Raw genomic sequence first — 25,311 nt, 5'->3', positions numbered from 1 at the left:
TATTGTTTTGTTGTTGGCTACTGCTCAGGATACACTTCCAAGTTGCCTTGAGGAATGCTCCCAGAAGACTGGAAGCTTTGAAAATCTAAAATCGGTCCTTGAAAAACTGAAGTCTTTTTTTTTTTTTTTAAAGACAGGGTGTCACCATCTTGCCCAAGCTAGTCTTGAACTTCTAGACTCAAGCAATCCTCCTACCTCAGCCTCTTAAAGTGCTGGGATTACAGGCGTGAGCCACCGCACCAAGGCTAAAGTCATTCTTTACATGGTAAAATAAGGTTCAGTAGACAACAGCATCAGATCACCACTTAACTTCCCATAAGCTAGAGAGAAACCCATCTACATATTTATCATGGAAAGTTATTGCAAAAGCTGTAAATCTAGAATTGATCTACTACATTCCCTATTAAGTCATCGGGAATCTGAAATATAGTACAGAAGAGGCACACGGACACACACATGCACAAAGACCGTAGTCCCTTCTCCTTAAGAGAGGAGACAAAGTTCTCTTAGACATCTCTGAAATCCTTATTCTTTATTCCTAGCACAGGGCTAGTGTTCAAGAAGTGTTTATTAACTAAGATATAAACAAAACACTTCAGAAGGTTAGGGGAGGGAACAACTGATTCTTTAAAAAGGGAGTGTCAGAAAGGGACTTTCAGGTATAACATTTGAACTTAGCTTCAAAGTAAGTATTTCCCCAGATTTAGGTGAAGAGATGCAGGGAGGGCATTCCACACAGATCAGCATAAACAAAGATATACGGCATGAAAATAAATGGTATATTCATTCCCATATTCTCGGAGGATAAAGGAGGTATCAGATTATAAAGACCTCTGCTTAGCTTGGCTAACAATTATTCATTCTACTAATATTTATTGAGGACTACATTTCCAGTATTGTTAGCACTTAACATAATACCTAAGAAAAGACACAGTTTCTGCCCTTGTGGAGTTGAAAGTCTCAACCACGGATTCCTTTGCAACAAGGACACTAAAGATCCCTCACCACAACTAGCACTGTACTTCTCGTACAATGTAATAATTTGTCTAATTGATTTGCCATTTCAAAAGGGACATTCAACATACGTTCAGAAAGCAAAATAAACAGCCAATACCTCTTTGCAACTGGAAAAAAATACAATGCTCTTCTTCTTCAGATGGCTTCTCAAAAAGGAATACAGCACACTTATTTTTTGCTTCAGCTCACAGACTATGTAGTTCTGTTCCAAAGTGGCAGGGGTGCTTGTGGAATTAAGGAAAAGAAAAACATTAGAATATGTCATGTAAGTAACTGAAATCCAGACCAAAAAAGGAAACAAGTTTTAATAGTGGCACATCTCTCAAGCAAATTTCCTACACACATACACCAAAAAAAGAATTTTTCTCTATTGTCCCTTAGGAAACAAATTCAACACATTACTTTAAAACACATTCAAAATCCCTTGTAAATCAATGTCAAACAAAGCACGACAAGAACAGTGATTACCTCTAAAAATGCAGGGTCAAGGATTAACTAAGAAGAGGTGTAAGAGAACTTGCTGGGCTGATTAGTATTCCACATCTCATTAGGGCTTTAGATTACTGAGAGATACACATTCATCAAAGTCAACTGTATACTTAAAATATTCATATTTCATGGTACACAAATTTTATGCCAAAAGAAAAAAAAATCTGTACAAATATTAAACTCTCAGTAATATGTGTGCTGAAGTATTTAGAGAGAATACAGATATCTGCAATTTACCCTGAAATCCATCAAAAATAAAATGGGTTAATATAGAAGGGATGGATGAAAGCAAGTAAATGGATGCTACCATTAGGTAGTATCTAGGTGTTTGGTATACGGTATTTATGGTAGAAGTCTTTCAATGTACCATATGTTTGAAATTTCATTATAAAATATTGGAGAAAAATATACATCCATTTACTCTTTGAATTAATAAACCTACTTTATTCCAACATTACTCTGGTTTTAAACACACACACATATACACACACACAAATATATGGCATTTTTTATGAAGCAAAAAATGATGAAAATCAACCCAAATGTCCATCAGTAGGGACTTGCAGTATGAACAATTACACAGCCACATAAATTAATTATAATGCAACTGTAAAAAAGGAATGAAGATTCTATCCATATATTGCTGTGGAGTGATGTCTAGGACACACTGTTAAGGAAAGAGGCAAGGGGCAGAATAGTACAGATAGTTTGGTACCATTTATCAGGGGGCTATACATTATATATCCATATACATGCCCACCCATGTGTGTCTGTGTTTACAGTGAAAGAAAAAAGGAGGGGGGACAGACAAACCAAAAACTACAAGTCAATTGGTTTTAGATATGACTAAGTTATGTTCCACAAAGGGAAGAATTGATAAGCTGGACTTCATTAAAATTAAATGTTTCTGATCTGTGAAACACACTATCAAAAGAATTAGAAGATAAGCCACGGAATGGGGGAAAAATATTTGCAAAAAACATCTGATAAAAGGACTGTTCTCCAAAATATACAAACAACTCTTAAAATTCAACAATAAGAACAGAAACACCCAATTTTAAAAGGGGGAAGGAGGCCAAAAATCTTAACAGACACCTCTCCAAAGAGGATATGTAGATAAAAAAATAACCATATGAAAAGATGCTACACCAGCCTGGGCAACATGGTGAAACCCCATCTCTACAAAAAAATACGAAAGTTAGCTGGGCATGGTGGCATGTGCCTACAGTCCCAGCTACCTGGGAGGCTAAAGCAGGAGCATCAATTCAGGCCAGGGAGTTCGAGGCTGCAGTGAGCCCTGATCATGCTACACTGCACTCTAGCCTGGGTGACAGAGTAAGACCTTGTCTCAAAAAAAATAAAAAACAATTTAAAGATGATCCACATCATATGTCAACAGGCAAAAGTTAATTAAAATAACGATATGTCACTTCACACTTATTAGATGGCCAAAATCCAGAACAGTGACGACACCAAACGCTGGCAAGGATGTGGAGCCACAGGAACCATCCTTCACTGCTGGTGGAAATGCAAAATGATACTGCCATTTTGGAAGACAGTATAGCAGTCTCTTAAAACCAAACATACTTGAGGCCGGGCGCAGTGACTCATGCCTGTAATCCCAGCACTTTGGGAGGCTGAGGCAGGTGGATCACGAGTTCAGGAGATCGAGACCATCCTGGCAAACACAGTGAGACCCCATCTCTACTAAAAGTACAAAAAAAGTAGCCGGGCGTGGTGGCGGGCACCTGTAGTCCCAGCTACTTGGGAGGCTGAGGCAGGAGAATGGCATGAACCCGAGGGGCGGAGCTTGCAATGAAGGAAGATTATGCCACTGCACTCCAGCCTGGGTGACAGAGCAAGACTCCGTCTCAAAAAAACATACTTTTAGTACCTGACCCAACTATCCCGTTCCTTGGTATTTACCAAAAAGAGTTGAAAACATATGTCCACACAAAGATCTGCAAAAGGATGTTTATTGCAGCTTTATTCATAATTGCCAAAACTTGAAGGCAATCAAGATGTCCTTCAGTAAGTGAATGGATAAATAAACTGTGGTACATCCAGACAATGGAATATTATTCAGTGCTAAAATGAAACGAGCTATCATATCACTCCATGAAAAGACATGGAGCAATCTTAAATGCATAATATTAAGTGAAAGCAACCAATACGAAAAGGCTAAAATACTGTATGGTTCCAACTATACAACATTCTGAAAAGATGACACTATGGAGACAGTAAAAAGATCAGCGGCTGTCAGGGGAGATGAATAAATGAATAGGCAGAGCACAGAGGACTTTCAGGGCAGTGAATATACTGTGAAATACTATAACAGTAGACATATGTTATTATAAATTTGTCCAAATCAATGGGCTGTACCACACCAAGAGTGAACCCTAAAGTAACAGACTTTGGGTGATAAGGATGCAAAAACATAGGTCCATCCATTGTAGCAAATGCACCACCATTCTAGCAAGAGTGTTGATAATGGCAGAGGCTGCATGGGGACAGCAGGTATATGGCAAATCTCTGTACCTTCCTTTCAATTTTGAGGTTAACCTAAAACTGAACTAAAAAAACAGTCTTTAAATAAGAAATAGGCCATATCTATAGGGAATTATGGGAAACAGAATGAAGTTTTACAAAAGAGCAAAATGAAAACAATAAGCCCAAATATATATCAAGTTGATGACTTAATGACAAAGGAATTATTTCAAAGGAAATGCCTTTGAAGGAATTTGATTCCTACATCTTTACTGGGATGTCTAAGGAGAAAAAGAGAAATGCAAAGGAATCTTAAACTTTTATAAGTAATCATATTGTCAGTAATAATACTGGTATTATCCTGAAACTATTTTAGATACACTGACAGATGAAACAGAAGTCTTTAGGAATGAATGTTTGGCAGAAGAGAAAAGAGATACATATTTTTTAAATGAGGCTTAATAAAAACCTTGTAATTCTAAATATGATTTGTAATTATCAGCATGAACTCTTTTAAAAAGGCCTGTCTACTGTAAAGCTTAACACAATGACCGTGCCTGTTAGCACTTAGACTATAGTCTTTATATACCAGATCCTGCTAGAAGGATTTTATAAGAACTGGAAATATATAAGATAAACTTAGAACACCAGAAAGCAAGGAGTCCAAAGATTACTGAAATGTATCTGAAGAATCAAGATAATAACTTGAAGCATCTACTAGCGAAGTTTGGGATGACACAAGATGAATATTAAATATAAAAATTTCTATTGATTCAAGGACATAAAAAGATGTTTAATCTATGAGTTAGATATCATTAATTCATCATTAGTTATCATTAAATCTGAGTTCATTTTTAGTACACACAACCCCCACCCCCCACCAAAAACAAATACTGCTAACCTTCAGAAAATACTAGGGAACCAACTCATTGGTGTTAAAGCATACATTCTAATATTCTGGCTTTCCTGTAAGAACTGTACCTCAGAATCACATAGTTCATGTGAAAGCTCTTTGATATGAAAGTATTTAAACTAATGAAGAAATAATAGAATTAAAATATCACAATTTTGCAAACCCTGATGAAATAATGGAGCTAGGCAATAATTTCTATCAGCTGCTAAAATTGCAGGGCTAAGAAGCTGCTTGTATCAGATTAACCCTCTGGCCTAGAATAGCAACTATAAAAGCAGGAATACAAAACAAAACAAAAAGACTGGCAGCATCTGAGAGCTACCAAGGCAGGTAGGACTTGAGGTGCTAAAGGAAAAAACAGAAATGCCCTGAGCCAAGCCCTCTGTTAACAACCTCACTTTTCTCCCCAAAAGCATTTGCTGATTGCAAGACAGGGGAGAAACAAGGTAGCAGCCTTAAGCCTAAACACGTCAGTCGCAAGTCCCAGAGAAAAGGAAAACTGAATCTAAAATTTTTCATACAATTTACCCTCGAGGAACATGCCAACCCCTAAACAGAGCACACATAAGGCAAAATGAGGAAAAACAAGCAAAAACCAACCAACTGGGAAGCTACAGAACTGAACAGAGATTCTGGCAGGGTCACAATGCTACAAGGTTCACAACTTGCCAAGACAGAGGGGCCCTGGTAGATACCTCAGTCTTTTGGTTGAGACCCTGAGAAAGGCTATGCCCCATCTGTGAAGATTATACCCCAAGTCTCAGGACAAACCAGAAATAGGATAACCCCAGAGTCTAATTGCCAGGCTAGACCAGATCAAGACAACCTGACCTTAAGACATTTGCTGGCCAGAAAAAAAGAAAAAATTACCTTCAAAGGAACAAGAGAACTGTCAGATGACTTTGACAGAAATAATGGAACTTAGAGTACAACAAAGATGTCTTTGAAGAGGAAAAAAAAAAACTGCCAAGATAGACTTCAAAAAAAAATGAAGATGAAATAAAGAGGTTTTCAGAAAGGTCAAAACACTGTTTCACTAACAAGTATGCACTAAAAAGGAAATTATCTGAGCAAAAGAAAAATTATCAGGTGGAAGGGTGACAATACAAGGAGAAGAACTGGGTAAGTCTAAATAAATACTGATGTTGCAAACAGTGATAATAGTGGCTTATGGGGCTTAAGATACATGTGGAATTAAAATACTTAACAATGAAGACACAAAGGTAGGAAGAAGTAAAGGGACCCAAATAATAATTAAATTAACTGTCAAAAGCAATTATCATACCAGATTAAAAATATGCTACTCACAAAGACAAATCTAAAAACATATGGTGTAAACAATGTAGAAAGTACAAGGATGGGAAAGGATTCACCATGCAAATGATAACTCAAAGAAAGTTGCTATAGGTAGACTATTATCAAACTAGACTTAAAGTTGGCCAGGCGCAATGGCTCAGGCCTGTAATCCCAGCACTGTGGGAGGCCGAGGCGGGTGGATCACCTGAGGTTAGGAGTTTGAGACTAGCCTGGCCAACATGGTGAAACCCCGTCTCTACTCAAAATACAAAAATTAGGTGGGCATGGTGGTGGGCACCTGTAATCCCAGCTGCTCAGGAAGCTGAGGCAGTAAAATTGCTTGAACCCGGGAGGCAGAGGCTGCAGTAACCCGAGATCATGCCACTGCACTCCAGCCTGGGTGACAGAGCAAGACTCCATCTCAAAAAACACTAGACTTTAAGGCAAAAAGGAATTAGTAAAGATAAAAAGAAACATTTTATAAAATGAAAAAACACTGGGAGTAGGGAAGTGTTTTGCTACTCATATTACAAATAAATAATTAATTTATCTAAAGGGCTCCTCCGAGCCAATAAGAAAAAGGCAAAAAACCAAATCCAAAAAAGACAGACTGTCCACAGAAAATAAGCACACACATGCAAAAAAGAAGCATTTCATAATGATTAATGTTTCAAAATGACAATGCAATTCTAAATTTGTATATACCTAATAACATAAGCTCATGACATATCTCAAATTTGAAATTTTTCATAATCCACCATAGAATTCAACTTGTCACTGAAAAACAGCAAATTGCTATGGCCCAAAGGCATATTCTCTCAAAAATAAAATCATTAGAAATACCAGTTGTCTATATATAACAACATAATGAAAACACTAGTATACTTTTTCTAAGTATGCTCTGACTTACAACTTCAGAAAGATCTAATTTTTCTTTAGTTGTTGTGTCCTTCACAATTTGAGAGTAGATACTCTCTAACACCTTAAAATATTCTTGATTATTATCTCTCCTGGTGTATGAACCACCTTGATAAGCTACTAAAGTGGAAAAGCTAACATTGACATTAGATGAAATTCCTAAGAGCATCTGCTTTTTTATGTTTCCTATAAATCTGGAATATTAGAATACTGCAGCCATTATCATATAACCTGAGGTTTTGTAAATTATGTCAATACTTGTCTACCTTCCAAAATTTTTTCTGAAAATTTTGTCTACCACACTTTTACAAGTGATGGGACCGGGTTTCAAAAATCATTTGTGAAATAATATCAAAGTCTTTGCAGTTTTTTCCTAAAACTTTGTAATTTACAGAAAATAACCGTTACCTACAGAAATTGGGGATAGGAAATAATACGTACAAATTAACTTGCATAAATTATGAAAGGTCTTAGAGACATCTAATGATTAAAAAAATTTGTCTGATGAATATTAAAAATAGGCTGGAGGCAAATAGAAAAAAGAGAAAAGTGAAAAATCCTAGACAGTCAGTCTTTACATTCTCAAGTTAATTGTTAATTGTCACAAAAATTTTCATAGCTATCTCAACTCTTTAAGAGACAATGTCCACTCAAAAGTAAGCCAAGGGAAAAAAACTGTACCTCACATATCTTACTATTCCATTCCCAAGTTCTTGAAAGTCAAAGATACCAGTACTCAGATTCCCCAAGATCACCCAGAAGCAAAGAATCTGGCCTCTTCGTCTCAGGCTTTTTAAATCCTAGACATACATTATACAAGGTCAAGATGGGCCTGAATACTCATATTTTCTCTATTTAAGGAATTTCCAGATAACACAATTCATTTTCCAAATCTATTTCTTTTTAGGCTAACATTTCAGAGCAAGAAGAAATAAAAATTTTAAGATATAAATAATAGAAGAGTTGAATTTACATTGCTATCTTCAAGAAAGAATCCAACTTTATATTTACTGGAAAACATTTCTCCTGGAAGTCTGCAGTGATTCATACCAAATATATATGCTTCTAATTGTCATATGAAAATACAACTTAAAACATATTCCAGCTGGGCACAGTGGCTCATGCCTGAGTGTAATCTCAACACTTTGGGAGGCCAAAGTGGGAGGATTGCTTGAACTCAGGAATTTGAAACCAGCCTGGGCAATGTAGTAAGTCTTCAACTCTACAAAAAATTTTAAAATTAGCCACGCATGGTGGTATGCCCCGGTTGTCCCAGCTACTCAGGAAGCTGAAGCAGGAGGATTGTTTGAGCCCAGAAGTTCAAGGCTGTAGTGAGCTATAATCACACAACTGCACTCCAGCCTGGGTGACAGAGCAAGACCCTGTCTCGAAAAAAATAGATAAATAAAAATTTCCCCAACTACTTGCATATCACAAACATACATACTTTTACTGTAACACATATACTTTACGCTCTAGTTTTTAGTGAGACCAAGACAAAACAATAGTTGCTAGAATTTTAGACTGAAAGGTATTTTGCTAAATATTAATGCACTTCATAAAATGTGTTCCATAACACATTAGTACTGCATAATCCTGCTAAAAAGGATGATTCCGTACCCAAAAAATTTGGTAAATGTAGCAAGCTACATCCACCTCCCACTGCTTTGAACAATCACAACATCCATGAAAATATTAAAGGTTGTGAGAAATAGAAATAAAACTGTTTCACTTTGACTCACCATTTGCTATTTCATCCCTTCTCCCTTCGTTTATTAAGAGGTAGTGTTGGCAAATGGTAAAATACCTCTTAACATCTATGGAAAAACATTTGTTCCCCTCCCAGACCACATTTTGGGAAATGCTACATTCAAGTACCCTGACATTTAAAGATATATGCAGAATTTGGGTAATTTTAACTGGTATATTTACTATGCTTTGCATAAACCAATAACTCATAGAATGTCTTAATTCCCAGAAAACAGATATTTAAAATACCAAATCCCTAAACTAAAAAAGTAAAAAACATTTATCTTGATTGACTCAAAGAGTACATACCTATATTTTGCTTTTTCATGAACCCAGACATACTCAGGGTTTTTCAAACTCAAGCGTGCAAGGTCCTTTACAGATTTAGTTTGTGTTGCTGAGAAGAGTAAAGTCTGACGTTTCTTGGGGAGATTTTCAATAACAGCATTCATGGTATCAGCAAAGCCCATATCCAAGATTCTATCTGCTTCATCAAGAACTGAAAAAGGAAAATGCAAGTTGAACTATCATATGTAAAATATACATTAGGCTAAATGCAATGGGTATCCTGGATTGGATCCTAAAACAGAAAAAGAACATTAGCGGAAAAACTGGTAAAACCTGAATAAAGTCTGGAATTTATATGATGTAGCAATGTTAACCTTAGTTTTGATAAAAGTACCATGTCATGTAAGACATTAACACCAGGGGAAGGCCAGGCACAGTGGCTCAGGCCTGTAATCCCAGCACTTTGGGAGGCCAAGGTGGGCAGATCACAAGGTCAAGAGGTCAAGACCATCCTGGCCAACATTGTGAAACCCCGCCTCTACTAAAAATACAAAAATTAGCTGGGCGTGGTGGTGCACACCTGTAGTCCCAGCTATCGGGAGGCTGAGGCAGGAGAATCACTTGAACCCATGAGCCGAGATCATGCCACTGTACTCCAGCCTAGCGACAGAGCGAAACTCTGTATTAAAAAAAAAAAAAAAATTAGGGGAAACCAGCTGAAGGATAATGCAGGAACTCTCCACTGCAACTTTCCTATAAATCAAAAACATTCAAAGATAAAGTTGATTTAAAAATACACATTAGGTAGTATTCCCAAGCAAAAAAGAAAAAGTTCATTTAAAAAAATGCCAATTTGACCTTTCAAGTTATTAGAAGCAGGTGTTAAAAACCTTGGCATGGTCTAATACTAATGTGCCTAATTTCACATATAAGAGTACATATATTCTTCTGATTTTTTTAAGTCTACTTTTACTTTCTGGGTTTAGAGCCCAAATGCCAAAATGTTTCAGTAATTTTTAAGTTTGTTTTGAATCATAACATTTATCTAACATAAAATTTCTATCATAAAAATGTATAAGGGCTCTCTCCTAAGTCTGAGCTTTTTTTTTTTTAAATTAGAAATTCATTTGACTCACCTAACATTTGGAGGTCGGTAGCATGAAAAGATACTGTTTCATCCATGTGTTGAAGAAGCCGACCTGGTGTGCACACGAGTATATTTATGTTGTTGATCCTCTCAGCTTCGTGTTTTAGATCCTGAAAACAGTTATTTATTTTGATTACACAGACACATCACTCTCAGCAGCCTGTGTACCAAAGCTATAAAAGCCATCTGCATGGGCATTTCATCACAACATTTTAGATACTCTTGGAAATAAACATAACTTTTCCCTTGTATTTCTGAACCATATCCACATTTCTGGGCTAAATAAAAGTCTTTACAGGAAGACATAAGGAGCTCAGAGTTCTAAATTCTTATTCATACCCAGGATTTTGAGGCTAAGAAAAAAAATAATCCAATGAATACTCCAAGTCAGGATTTCCTATTTGGATCAGAACTGACATAAACTGGAATCACTCATTCTTTAATTCAGGACCCAGGGACATTGAACAGACTCTGACACCGCTCAAGGACTGTACTTTGTGAACTGAAAAAAGCCGAGGTTCTCTCCTTGATACAAGAACCACTTCTCACAGTCCTGGAGGCGGTGGGAAAAAACAGAATGTTGTTAATTGTTAAAGTTAGGCAACAGGTACGTAAGGGTTTGTGATGCTATTCTTTCTTCTTTTGTGCATGTTTGCATAAAAATTGAAGTATTTATCCTCACAGTCTAGAGGAGATTCTAGCAGATACAGGCATTCTAGATGTGCTATAAGATAGAACAAAAGTGAGCAGCAGGTCTTATCTTGACCTACTATAAACATTCCTCTAAACAGTCTACCTTCCTTTCTTATGCTGCTGATGTAGCAATGCTCTGAATTATTCAGCCTCTTAGATAGATACCTTATTAAAAGGTACTAGTTCATATACGGAAATATCTTTCCCAATGAATACCGACAAATAACTTTACAGGATTAGAGTAAATATGTCTTAGAGAGGCTAATCAATTCAGATTCCCCGACAAAAAAAAATGGACTTTCTGGGCCTGCAAAATTGGCAACCAGATCGTAGATAGCAGCGACCACACCAAGTGCTACTACCCCATGAGGCCCTGGTCTACGTCAGTCTGTTTAGATGAAGTCTCTGCTGCCTCCCTGTCATCGGCCACAGTACTCCAGTATAGGTTACAGAAGGAAAGGAAGGACATGGACAAAAGGACAAACCTTTCCACCAATGATGAGACCAGCTGAGAAGTCATGATTCTTTCCTACTTTTCGGAGAACCTCAAAGGTCTGATAGGCCAGTTCTCTCGTAGGTGATATTATGAGAACCCCCAGCCCATCTGTTGAAGTCCATTGCAGACGATATAAGGCTTCCAGCACCTCAAAAAGATAGCAAATTCATGTTCAGTAAGTCATCAGAAGTCAGCTTTTTGACCTGCATCTCAACCTTGCCCCTCCAAATCAAAGGGATCTTCCAAGCAGAAGGCATACCACTCAAGTTTTATCCAGTCCAAAGTAAATGATTTTGTTTATCTTCCATCAGAACCATCCACCCCCAACTCAGAGGAAAGGGAAAAGAAACCCCACGGTAGTTCAGCTGCTGCCAGAGCCATGCCATCAGGAAACTGGCTATCAGTGAAAGGTATGTACAACCCAAAGACCTTTACAACACACTTAAGAATAATATTTATCATTTTCTAAATAACCACACTAAAACTTTTGGCTGGGCACAGTGGCTCACGCCTGATTCCAGAACTTTGGAGGAGGAGGCGGGTGCATCACTTGAGGTCAGGAGTTCAAGACCAGCCTGGCCAATATGATGAAACCCCGTATTTACCAAAAATACAAAAATCAGCTTGGCGTGGTAGCCCACATCTGTAATCCCAGCTACTTGGGAGGCTGAGGCAGAAAGAATCGCTTGAACCTGGGAGGCAGAGGTTGCAGTGAGCCCAGATTGCACCACTGTACTCCAGCCTGGGCAACACAGCATGACTTCATCTCAAAAAATAAAAATAAAAATAAGTAAATAAACTTTCACCCATGTAGCTGCTGTAGTTATATAGTAACTGAATTATCTAGCTATAGGGAGACTTTTTTTTAAGGGGGCAAAAACACACTAGGATTTAAGAGAAAAGTGGTTTTTGCAATATTTGGAAAAAAAACTAAAATGAGATTTTTCTGGGTCATTTTATAGGAATGAAAATTTAGGAGACCAACATAACAGAGATGGAAATGAAAGCCTAAGAAGCTCTACTGTTTTGCTGCCATAAAAGACCGATAGCAATGTCCCAGAAAATTCTCAACAAATGCCTAAAGCTCCTTAAACTGAGCATATTTCAGCTTTATCCTAAACAAGGTGGTAAGTATAAATGCCACTGGCAGGCTCACAAGGGTGAGAGCAGAAACTGTCTCCCACCAGTCCTACTGCAGCACAGAACCACTTTAACCTGCCATACTGGAGCACTCCACTTCCATCAAGAATGTAATGACTTGTTAAGGCACAATAGTTCATTCATTCAATAAGTTATTGAGTGCCTGCCGCATGCAAGGCACTGTGCTAGAACCTGGGGAAAATGGTGAGAACAAGACACATGTGGCTCTTGTTTGATGAAGCCTGCATTCTAGCCAATCTATCATGAAATCTAACATGAAAACATCTCTTTATATAATTTGCATCTGGGCACAGAATGTTATAAAATTGTGTAACAGACAGTCTGACCCAATGACAATGTACTTACTGGAACAAGAAAAGCCAAAGTCTTGCCAGATCCAGTTTTGGCCGCTCCAAGTACATCTTTACCTTGCAAAGCCAATCCAATGGTCTGCTTCTGTATCTCAGTCACCAAACGGTACTGAGCTTCTTGCAAACCTGGCAACATGGAGGGAAGAATTATACTTTAGAAGATCCCTGTAGGATGGTATTATAGGCTAAGTGAGTTGTGTCCCCCAAAATTCCTATGTTGAAGCCCTAATGCCTCGTACCTCAGAACATAACTATACTTGGAGACAGGGCCTTTAAAGAGGTGATTAAGTTAGAGCCCCATAGGGGTGGACTCTGATCCAACACAAACGGTGTCTTTATGAGAAGAAACTTGAACAAAGAGACACCAAGGGTCCACATGCACAGAGGGAAAACCATGTGAAGAGGAGACAAGTTATTCTGTGATCCACCTACTCCACTCCTGGGTATAATCCAAAGGGTTTATTAATAAAACCACTACTTTGAAAAGTATTTGTGCTCACATGTTCATTGCAGCATTATTCACAGAAGCCAAGATATGAAATCAACCTAAGTGTCCATGAATGAGTAAAGAAAATATATGTTATATACATACACATACACACACACACACACACACACACACACACACAAATGGAATATGACTCAGCCTTTAAAAAGGAAATCCTGTTATTTACAACAACATGGATGAACCTGGAGGACCTTATGTTAACTGAAATAAACCAGGCACAGCAATAAAGATGCCACATAATCTCACTTACATGTAGAATCTAAAAAAGCCAAATTCATAGGAGCAGAGGGTAGAATGGTAGTTCCCAGAAGCTGGGGGAAGTAAGGAGAGTGGGAAGATGTTCATCAAAGATACAAAATTTCAGTTAGGAGGAAGAACTTCAAGAGATCTATTGTAGGCCGGGCGTGGTGGCTCACGCCTATAATCCCAGCACTTTGGGAGGCCAAGGCAGGCAGATTCCTTAAAGTTCAGGAGTTCAAGACTAGCCTGGGCAACATGGCAAAACTCTATCTCTACCAAAAAATTTTAAAAATTAGCCAGGCACGGTGGCATGCACCTGCAGTTCCAACTACTCAGGAGGCTGAGGTGGGAGGATCACTTGAGCCCAGAAGGCTGAGGATGCAGTGAGCTAAGATCACACAACTGCACTGCACCCTGGGTGACGGGGCAAGACCCTATCTTAAAAAAAAAAAAAAAAAAAGAGAGATCTATTATATATCTCTCTTAATATATACTGCTATAGTTAATTTAAATATGCTGAAAAAAGAAAAAATACTAAGTAGATTTTAAGAGTTCTAACCACAAAAGGATGAGGTAATATTAGCACATATATAATTAGTTTGATTTAGCCATTCCACAGCATATACATATTTCAAAGCATCATGTTATACACTGTAAATAGATACAATTTTTTTTTTTTTTTGAGACGGTGTCTCACTCTGTTGCCCAGGCTGGAGTAGAGTGGCATGAACCCGCCTCCCAGGTTCAAGCGATTCCCCTGCCTCAGCCTGTAGCTGGGATTACAGGCGCCCGCCACCACACCCAGCTAATTTTTGTATTTTTAGTAGAGACAGGGTTTCACCATGTTGGCCAGGCTGGTCTCAAACTCCTGACCCTGTGATCCACCCACCTCGGCCTCCCAAAGTACTGGGATTACAGGCATGAGCCACCACGCCTGGCCAAATATATACAATTTTTATGTATCCAAAAATAAAAAGGCAGCAAGAGGGCAGCCATCCACAAGCCAAGGAGGCCTGGAACAAATCCTTCCCTTATTTTGCCTTAAGAGGAAACCGATGCCGCCAACATCTTGATCCCAGACTTCCAACTTCCAGAACTGTGAGAAAATCAGTCTCTGTTGTTTAAGCCACTCAGTCTGATATTTTGTCATCTCAGCCCTAGCAAACAGATACAAAGGGTGTCGCATCTTGGTTTGTTCCCTTGCTTATTTTAACTAACAAAATTAGATTTCATTTTATTCAGAGGATGCTGGAATCTTGTTTTTCTTTTAATTAGTCCAGAAAGAATGAGAACAACGTACTGTTAAAACTTGAATATTGCTTATTTTCATTGGTTTTCATGATATCAAAATTTGCCAAAATAAGATTTTTCAGGCTAAACCCTCTAAATCTTCTCCCATTTATCAAAAATGCCAAGAAATCCAATAACACATCCCAAGATCACCATATACTTACCTTTCAATGTTTTTTTGGACAAGGGAAAATCTGAAAATCTTGTGATTTCATTTACATTTATCTGGAAAAAAAGAAAAAGGAATCAGGGTAATTCATTTGTTTCACGACACAGCCATTTTTTCTCTACATTGTATTGCCCAGCTCATCCTTGGTAATTCAGGGTTGAATTCAATCATCGCTTCTAATTAAAAGCCATCATTCCTTCTGTAACGAAATATGCCCTGAAGAGGCTGTCCCTGAATCGAATATACATTTGTAAGCATTTCAATTGGTAAGGAAAAAAAAGTCACCCAATACACACACACGCACACACACCACACATACTACTATCTGACCTCCAAAATGTTGAACACAGTAAAGCATCACCAACCACATCAATTTTAGGAAGAAAATTTACTTCCTATCATCCTTCAAGGGATATCAATGAAAGAAACAAGGACAAAATTACCACAAACCACAGATCACAATGAAAATAGTTCTATACACACAATTTGGAAAAAAGAGTGAAATTAGTTGGAGAAATATTTCTTGTTAGCACAATCCTTTCAAAGTTTTAACCATAAATCAGTGGCCTATGAAATCCAACCTGATAACTATTCATTTTGGGGTTACTGAAGGAGGAGTATTATTTCAACACAGGGGAAATGTCTGTCATGCTTTGAAGTCACAATAAGTAACATTTTGCTAACTTTACATTATTCAAATATTCATTACTGATGTTCTTTATTAGCACAAACCCAATTTTCTGAATTTCATTTCAGCTGCTCAGGAGAATTATTTTATTAGAGATGCTGAAGGCAGGAACTACTGCTCAGTTCTGGAAATATGCTGCCAAATTATACATGATTCGCAAAAGGAAAAAGCTGCATTTGTATGGTTCATTTATTTAAATTACACTCTAGGCAGTAAAAGGATGACAGTTGTATTTCATTTTACAATCTACACATCTTTCCTATGATTCTTAACATAGCCCAGGCAAGTGTTTACTCTGTGCCCTCCAATGCTGAAAATACAAATATTAAAACATTGTCTTAATCCCTACAAATCATTTCAGATATCACTGGAAAGGAGGCAGAATCAGTGTACCAGCATTAGAAGAACGGTTTATTCAAATAACACACTGTCCCAGCAAGGAACCTCAATTAGAAGATAATCTTCCAAACAAGGCATTAAAATTAGGTGTGGCTCACTCTAGCACTCGTGGTATTATCAGCTAAAAAGCTGTTTTCAAAGGGAATGGAATGCCTACAGAAGGAGGCAGGCTGCCAACACACTCTTCAATCCCCAGCAAGAGACACAGTACAGGCAAAGCGAGCTCCTCAAACAAAACATTGCACAGCACATCTATCTTCCTAAAGCCAGTTAACCTCCTGGAGGGAAAGTTTAGAAGAATGAAACTGCTCCAACACTCTTCAATCAAGCATTACAACAGAAAACTATATACCATATTCTTTTTTTTTTTTTTTTTCCCCGAGACGGAGTCTCGCTGTGTCGCCCAGGCTGGAGTGCAGTGGCGCGAACTTGGCTCACTGCAAACTCCACCTCCCGGGTTCGCGCCATTCTCCTGCCTCAGCCTCCCAAGTAGCTGGGACTACAGGCGCCCACCACCACACCCAGCTAATTTTTTCTGTATTTTTAGTAGAGACGGGGTTTCATCGTGTTAGCCAGGATGGTCTTGATCTCCTGACCTCGTGATCCACCCGCCTCAGCTTCCCAAAGTGCTGGGATTACAGGCGCCATATTCTTTAAAAGAAGACGAAGAAAAGGAACTTTTGATTCTGTTGATGTTCTAAAATAGGGCCCAGCAAACTACAGCCTATGGGCCAAATCCAATTTGCTGCCTATTTTAGTAAGTAAAGTTTTATTCGAGCACAACTACAATAATTCATTTATTTATTGTCTATGTAGTTGTTGCAGAGACTGTATGGACCATAAAGCCTAACACAGACTATCCAGCCCTTTACAGAAAAAGAGTTTGCTGACCCTGCTCTAGATATTCTGTTATATTCCAAGGATTACATAGCAGCCACAGCAGGAGATGGCTACGGTTCCTACAAAGAAAATAACCCAGCCGGGCACGATGGCTCACGCCTGTAATCCCAACACTTTGGGAGGCCAAGGCAGGCGGATCACCTGGGGTCAGGAGTTCAAGACCAGCCTGGCCAACATGGCGAAACCCTGTCTCTACTAAAATTATAAAAATTAGCCAGACGCAGTGGCGTGCGCCTGTAATCCCAGCTACTTGGGAGGCTGAGGCAGGAGAATCGTTTGAACCCAGGAGGCAGAGGTTGCGGTGAGCAGAGATAGAGCCACTGCACTCCAGCCTGGGCAACAGAGCGAGACTCCACCTCAAAAAAATAACTCTTTCTCCTTCCCTTTATCCCTTTCTTAGGGGGGGAAAATCACTTACATCTCCATAATACTCATACTCAGTCTACAAATCTGTCTCACTATTCTTCTGAATTCAGGGAAGAGATATTTCAGGGATGGTCCTTATTAAAGGCTTCCCACGGCTGTTGGAAAAGTTGAAAAGCGGAGGAGAAAAGGGTGACATTTGACCATCCTCTTATACTTCTCACAACTCTCTGGTAATGCCTATTTCTTGCTAAAGTGAATAATGCCTGATGAAAAAAGCATTGAAACGCCCTAGAATGCTCCACACCTATTGCCATCAAGAGAAGAACAGCAAACTGCCTCAACTACACCAGACCAAATTTTGATTAAAAAAAAAAAATCAGGATTTGAATGCAGTTTCTATACAGTACAGCTGATTACAGTCTAAATGAATCCCAGATGCAGAGTCATTCAGCAATAGTAAAAACAGCTGCTGAACTAACACAGCTAGCTCAACATTTCTCAGTGAGCCTCAATCCCCAGTTTTCCAGAAGCCCCTCCAGCACACACCACCCCTTAGAAATACACCACCCTCCTGCTGTGAGAAGCATAGTTGACTGACAATGCCAGCTGTGCCTCCTCTAGACCCACCATGAAAAAGCCATGCTTCCCCTGGGCTGCTCCTAGTCAATGGTGGGGCTCAGCAGTGCTACTGCAGGCCCGGGGATTCCTCTGATGGACAATTTTGGATCAGTGACTCCCCATCAGCCTGGCTGAAGCTTTCTTGGAACTGTGCTGCAGTCTGAGACTCTTCCTACCTTCCTACCTGCTGCTCCTTCCATCCTTCTCTCCTTTCCCTCCCTACTCCTGTTTCCTCTCCTTCAGCCTTCATGGACATTCCCCCTCCTGTGCCTGTAACCCCTAAAGCTCCAGTTCACCCAATCCCATTTTGTCATCTGCCTCTCAAAGGACCCAAGACCTAGACTCTACCAATAGTCTCCAGTCTCCTACCTGATCTCTTACCCTCCAACCTTTACAGCTCAGATATATTCTCTCTATACAGAGTCCCGCCACATACTTCCCATGGCTTCCAGATAAAGTCTTTGAGCATGGCCTTTGTATAAATTTCCTACTGTTACTGTAATAAATTACCACAAATAGTGGCTTAAACCAACACAAATATATTACCTTAGAGCTCTGGAGGTCAAAAGTCCACAATAGGTTTCGCTTGGCTAAAATCTAGGTGGCAGCAGGGCTGCGTTATTTTCTGATGACTCTAGGGCAGAGTCCATTTCCCCGCCTTTTCCAGCTTCTAGAGGCTGCCCACATTCCTAGGTGGTGACCCTCTTCTGTCTTTAAAGTCAGCAACAGACTCCAAGTCTTTCTCACATCACGTCATTCTGACACTGACTCTTCCGCCTCCCTCTTCCACATCTAAGGACACCTGTGATTACATTGGGCCCACCTAATCCAGGATAATCGCCCTACTTTAAGGTCAGCTGATTAAGCAACCTTAATTACCCCTTACCATCTAACATATTCACAGGTTCCAGGTATTAGGATGTGGACACTTTAAGAAGCCATTATACTGCATGCTGCAGCCTCCAGTGTCATCACAGTCCAACCTTCTTCTCGAACCCATCTGAAGCCAACTCAGGAATGCATCCAACACTCCAAGGAGCATTTCCTCCCTCAAAGAATGCCATGCATTTTCACCTCTCTGTATTTCCCCATGTTCCCTCCACCTAGAACATCCTTGCCAATCTTTTCTATCTGATGAACTCATCATTCAAGAACTAGCTCCACCAGGCACAGTGGCTCACACCTGTAATCCCAGCACTTTGGAATTACAGGTGGGCAGTTCGCTTGAGCACAGGAGTTCAAGACCAGCCTGGGAAATACAGTAAGACTCCATCTCTATAAAAATTACCAAAAAAATTAGCCAGGCCTGGTGGCATGCACCTGTAGTCCTAGCTACTCAGGAGGCTGAGTTGGGTGGGTCACTTGAGCCCAGGAGGTCAAGGCTACAGTGAGCCATGATGGTGCCACTGTACTCTAGCCTGGGTGATAGAGTGAGACTCCATCTTAAAAAAAAAAAAAAAAAAAGCTTAGCTCCACTCTTGGCAACTGCAAACCACTGGACAGTTCGTATGCACCACAATGAAATCTGCTAAGACTGAGATGCAGGGGATGAAATCCAGCCCACATCAGCTCCCCCAAGCCAGACCTGAGGCTGCAACCACCAGGAGGAAGGGAAGCATACCCAGAAGAAGCATGTTTTTTGTAATGCATCTGACCAGAAGGAGCTCAGTAAAGGATAACTCAACTTCCCCTAATTACACCATCCTCTAACTCCACAGCACTGAGGTACATGTTACAAACTTACTATTATAACATTTTATGCATACTAATATAACTGTATCAACTGTATCAACCCCTACATGCCCAGGTTCCCTAGAGACTTGGGCACGTATTTATGCATACTAATATAACTGTGTCAAACTGTATCAACCCCTACATGCCCAGGTTCCCTAGGGACTTGGGCACGTATTTTTTTTCCATGTATACTCACACCCGCCTAGACAAGCGCCTGTCAAATTGTTTTAAAAGGTTTCAGAATCAAATTGTTCAGTAGTTCACCAGTGAGGCTACTGAGCACCACCTGTGTACCATGGCTATGTAGTAAGTTTTATGTACAATGCTACCACCTGAGGAGCCACATAGTGAGGGCCTGCACCTTGTTTACCTAGAGAATGATAAGCCTGCTATTCAAATAATTATATCCTAGTATTGCTAACCTTGACAACTGATTTCACACTGCATTTATTTCTCAACCAAATCTTAAGAAAATATTTCTAAAATTAAAGAAGTAAAACAGAACAATGCTTAGCGGGGGAAAAAGCTGCTCCTTCAACAATGAAACAAATGGGATTTAAATAAATGCAATGCAGTAAAGCCTACTGGTTTGGTGCACTGGTATCAGACTACCTGGCTTAGAACTCCTTTTTCACTTCCTAGCTGTTTAACCTTACACAAATTATTTAACCTTGCTGTGCCTTAAAGTTGTCTCACCTGTATAATGGGAACAATTTCACAGGGTTATTTGTGGTGAGTATACGGAAAGCCAGCATGCATAAAAGTTTGATAAATGTTCACAATTACAAGAAACAAAAAAAGAATAATCCAATGCTGCCAACCAGAGCAAAGCCACCTGGGAAAGGTCTAGTCTTACAGCAAACAACATCTAAACACTGACTGAGCACCTATTCAAGGACAAGCACTGTGCTACCAGACTCTGGGGAGTGCAAAGACGAGTGTATCACCGGTTGCTGACCTTGAATGTTCATGGTCTAGTAGGAGAGTTTTTTTAAAAAAGTTAAAGAAGCAATCATCACAGACAGTTGATAAATGTTGTCATAAAGGTATCTACAAAATGCTACAGATGCACAGTAGCCCTAACTTGGCCAGGGGAGGTGATGAAGAGAAGTTTGCACTAAATCTTGAAGGAAGAGTACCTTTCCTTAGAGTGGGCAGATGGGTATGCTCACTGCACACAGTGGAAACATCAAGTACCAGGATGAGAAGCACAAGAAGCATGCACAATTCACAAAACTGCAAGCTGTTCCTTCATATATGCCTATCATGTACCACTTGGTGTATACACATTATCTCATTTGGGCCTTACAACACTCTGGGTGGCTAATAACTTCTGTTTTTTGAAAGAAGAAACTGAGACTTAGAGGGGTGAAGAAACCTGGCTAGCCAATACCTGAAAAGAGTGAGATTTAAACCAGGTCAGCCTGACCACAAATAACTTACTCTGCAGCAGACTAGAACATGTTGACACGCTGTATTTGACAATTTTTCTAAAAGTAACTGTGAGCCAAGGAAGGGTTCTAATCGGCAGTAAAATGATTAGATCTTCATCTTGGAAAGAATCATTCTAGCAGAAGTATAGAGGATAAATTAAAAGGTTTAAGGCCTAGGGGACAAAGCCCATCAGCCACCTGTTTCACTAATTAAAGTTTTACTGAAAAACAACACCCATTCATTTAAGTATTTCTATGGCAGCTTTTGTATTACAAGGGAACAATTGAGTAGTTCCACCCTTAGGACTACAAAGCTGAAAACATTCACTATCATTTACAGAGAAAGTTTGCTGATCCCTGTTGAAAGCAATATTTACTATAGTAATCCAGGCAAGAGATGATGGGGACTGAAGACAATGCAGTAGGGATGAAGAAGCATTTGAAAAATGTAAGCAGAACAGATCACCAGTGTGACTGACTGGATATAAGAGTAGGTAAGAGAGAAGTAGCTAAGACTGCTCCTAGGTTTCTAGCTCTACGGTCTGCTGAGATGGTGGAGCTAGGATGTGGTGCTAAAAATGATCCCAACTTATGTCCATGTATTAACTTCTGGAAGGGATGAATGTTACCTTACATGGCAAAAGTGACTTTTCAGATGTGACTAAAGATCTTGGGATGGGGTGATTATCCTGGATTATCTGTGTAGGCCCTAAACGCAATCGTAAGCGCCCTTATAACAGAGGAACAGAGATAGACTGACACAGGAGAAGGCAGAGACTGGAGTTATGCAGCCACAGGCCAAGGAATGCCAGCAGCCACCAGAAGCTACAAGAGGCAAGAAACAGATTCTCCCCTAGAACCTCTGGAGGGAGCAAGTCCCTGCTGACACCTTGATTTTGGCCCAGTGAAACTGATTTCAGACGTATGGCCTCCAGAACTGTGACAAGGTAAATCTCTGTTGTTGCTGGGCTTTTTTGTTTGTTTGTTTGTTTGAGACAGAGTCTCACTCATCTCACCCAGTCTGGAGTGCAATGGTGCGATCTGGGCTCACTGCAACCTCTGCCTCCCGGGTTCAAGCGATTCTCTTGCCTCAGCCTCCCAAGTAGCTGGGATTACAGTCACCCACCACTACGCCCAGCTAATTTTTTTGTATTTTTAGTAGAGGCGGGGTTTCACCATGTTGGTCAGGCTGGTCTCGAACTCCTGACCTCAAGATCTCTGTTGTTTTAAGCCGCCAAGTTTGTGGTAATTTGTTACAATGGCAACCTTAGTTCCAAGAATGTTCCATCTGTTAAATCCCTGATTGTACTGCACTAGAAGGGGGCTGAGAAGCTGAATGATGTGGGTGAAGACCAACAAACATGGGATTTAGGGAAAGGGAAAAGAGGAATTGACAGACCTGTGGAGTCTGGAGGTTGGGGGAAGAAGTCAGGAGGTCAAAGTGATCATTACAGGTATACTCATCTGGGAACACCAGCTACAATGTGGGGATGATAGGTGACAGAAACAGACCAGCGGTCCAGCTTTTCTAGGCCAATTCTTGGATGGGGACATGAAGCCTGTGGAGAAAATGAGGTGGGCACAGGAAGGAGCATAGATGATGTTGAGGGATGCAGTCTGGCTTCATGGTTAAAAGCAAAGGCTTTGGGATTAGAAAGACATGGATCTAGCTTCCAATTCCACACCACCTACTAAGCGTGAAAGATTCGGACAAGTTTCATTCCTCTTAGAACCTCAATTATCTCATCTGTTAAATAGGATTATTAATATCCATACCTCAGATCAAGTCAAACAATTACTGTAAGCACATGGTGAGTGCTTAAAAATGTAGGTGTCATTATTACCATTATTGTCATCAGTATTATTAATATGAATATGACTGTAGCTATTACAGCATTAGTCTCCCTACCCTTAGGTACGGCCGCATTTCTATTACTTTTTTAGGAACAGTGTGGCAAGCAGAAGAGTGGCCAGAACGGTGCAGAGGTTTGAGCTGTGGCACCCGGCGTGACCTCTCATTCCCGGCCGGGTCCCGGTGACAGATCCGCCACCTCCACTCTGCAACTCCTCGCCGCAGTGAGACGCTGCCCCGCTGCTGGCCGGCCCGAGCCCCCTCCCCAGCGCCGGCCCCACCTTTTCATAGTTCTGCATGAGGCGGCTGATACTCTCGCGCTCGACCTGCCATTCGGGTTTCTTCAGTTGCTTCCTCAACTGCTTCTTTTTGTTCTGCCTATGGCTGTGTTTTTTCTTCCAGCGATTGAAGTTCCGCACCGGGTCGGGTCGGGCTCCCGAACCCGGAGAGTCGGCAGTTTTGCCCATTGCGGCGGCGGCGACAGCTCGGATTAACCCCCGACACGAGACACCTAAGACCAGACTCACGGAACCAGCATGGGACAAACGCACAGAGGCGCATGCGCGAACCCAGAAGCCCGCCCCCGAGCTTTTGAAACCGGGGCACGCGCCAATGACGTCAGGAAAAGGAGGGCTGTGATTGGCGAATTGGCTCCTGCTGGGAGGAGCAGCCTGGGGAAACGGGGGCGCAGCACTCCAAGGAAGGGGGCGAGCTGAGCGGCGCCGGGAGCACGCCGGCTCTTTAAAAAAAAACGCATGCGCACTGTTGTTGTTACTACGGTGACGTCATACACTGACCCTTTAAGGGCTATTAACACATTTGCTCCAGGTTCAACTTTGCTAAGCGTTTGTGAGTATGTGTGTAAACACATACAATCTGTGAATGAAAATTGTGACCCTCGTTTTGCACTTTTCGGGCCAACGAGCCAAAAGATTTGCCCAGAAGTAAACAGCTAGTTAATGACTTCTGATTTCCATCCATGGTGGTTGTACTTCCTCAGGAATAAAAATGAATATTCTGTATTCTTCTTATGCCCCTCTGGGTTTTCCTTTTCCTCTGGGCCCCTCAGACTCTAGCTGCAACAGCAAGGAAACTGGAACGGAATCAAATTGAATTTGCCTTAAAATGCTTTTATGGAGACAAAATGATAACTAAACGTAAGGAGGTAGGTAATAGAGGCCGGGCACGGTGGCTCACGCCTGTAATTCCAGCAATTTGGGAGGTCGAGGTGGGTGGATCACCTGAGGTCAGGAGGTCGAGACCAGCCTGGCCAATATGGTGAAGCCCTGTCTCTGCTAAAAATACAAAAATTATCCAGGCGTGGTGGTGCACACCTATAATCCTAGCTACTTGGGAGGCTGAGGCAGGAGAATCGCTTGAACCCCGGGGGCGGAGGTTACAGTGAGCCAAGATCGCCCCACTTCACCACAGCCTGGGTGAAAGAGTGAAACTCCGTCAAAAAAAAAAGGAGGTAATAGAAAAGTTATTGCAAGTTGGACATTTAAGTGAACTGGCTTTCAATGAATTGAATTTTTTGACACATTTACCTACAGCCTCCAGGAAAACACCGGATGTGGGTGGGAGAGCTTAGCTGTAGCAAAGGAGATTGGAAAATTGAGTTCAAAGTTCACAGGCAGAATTTTGGGCCCTCAAATTTCCTTTCCAACCCCACATATCCAGATCACTACTCTCAACTCTATGCCCATCCTCCAAACAAGACATGGCTTATTGGAAGGGAGTGAGGACAGGAGGTGAACAAGAGAATTTCCACACTCAGGGACACTAGATGTGGTAGACAGTAAAGCTCAATAAGGAGTGATTACATAAAAGTGTATATACATCCTCAAAAAATTAAAAATAGAACTCCACGTGAGCCAGCAATTTCACTTCTGGGTATGTATAGCCAAAATAATCGAAAGCAGGGTCTCAGATATTTGCATACCGTGTTCACCACAGCACTATAGCTAAAATGTGGAAGCAACCCAGGTGTCTATCAACTGATGAATGAGTAAACAAAACATAATATGTACCTAAAATGGAATATTATTCAGCCTTCATAAAGAAGGAATTTCTGACACATGCCACAACGTGGATAAACTTTAAGAATATT

General features: G+C 40.4%; 1 protein-coding gene across 1 annotated transcript in view; it reads right to left on the bottom strand.

The window, feature by feature from the left end:
- Window positions 1–23,913, bottom strand: part of DDX10 (DEAD-box helicase 10) — a 276,872-nt gene extending 252,959 nt beyond the window's left edge. Inside the window, exons 1-7 of the mRNA XM_009424123.5 lie at window positions 23,483–23,913; window positions 15,207–15,267; window positions 13,000–13,130; window positions 11,483–11,641; window positions 10,294–10,414; window positions 9,179–9,368; window positions 1,115–1,241 (exon numbers count right to left, since the gene is read on the bottom strand). Coding sequence (XP_009422398.1) covers window positions 1,115–1,241; window positions 9,179–9,368; window positions 10,294–10,414; window positions 11,483–11,641; window positions 13,000–13,130; window positions 15,207–15,267; window positions 23,483–23,668 — 975 coding nt within the window. The 5' untranslated portion in view covers window positions 23,669–23,913. The remainder of the gene's footprint in view (window positions 1–1,114; window positions 1,242–9,178; window positions 9,369–10,293; window positions 10,415–11,482; window positions 11,642–12,999; window positions 13,131–15,206; window positions 15,268–23,482) is intronic.
- Window positions 23,914–25,311: the final 1,398 nt, after the last annotated feature.

This window comes from Pan troglodytes, chromosome 9 (assembly GCF_028858775.2).
Source record: "Pan troglodytes isolate AG18354 chromosome 9, NHGRI_mPanTro3-v2.0_pri, whole genome shotgun sequence".
NCBI classification, from domain to species: domain Eukaryota; kingdom Metazoa; phylum Chordata; class Mammalia; order Primates; family Hominidae; genus Pan; species Pan troglodytes.
This window is presented reverse-complemented; position numbering and strand designations above follow the sequence as displayed.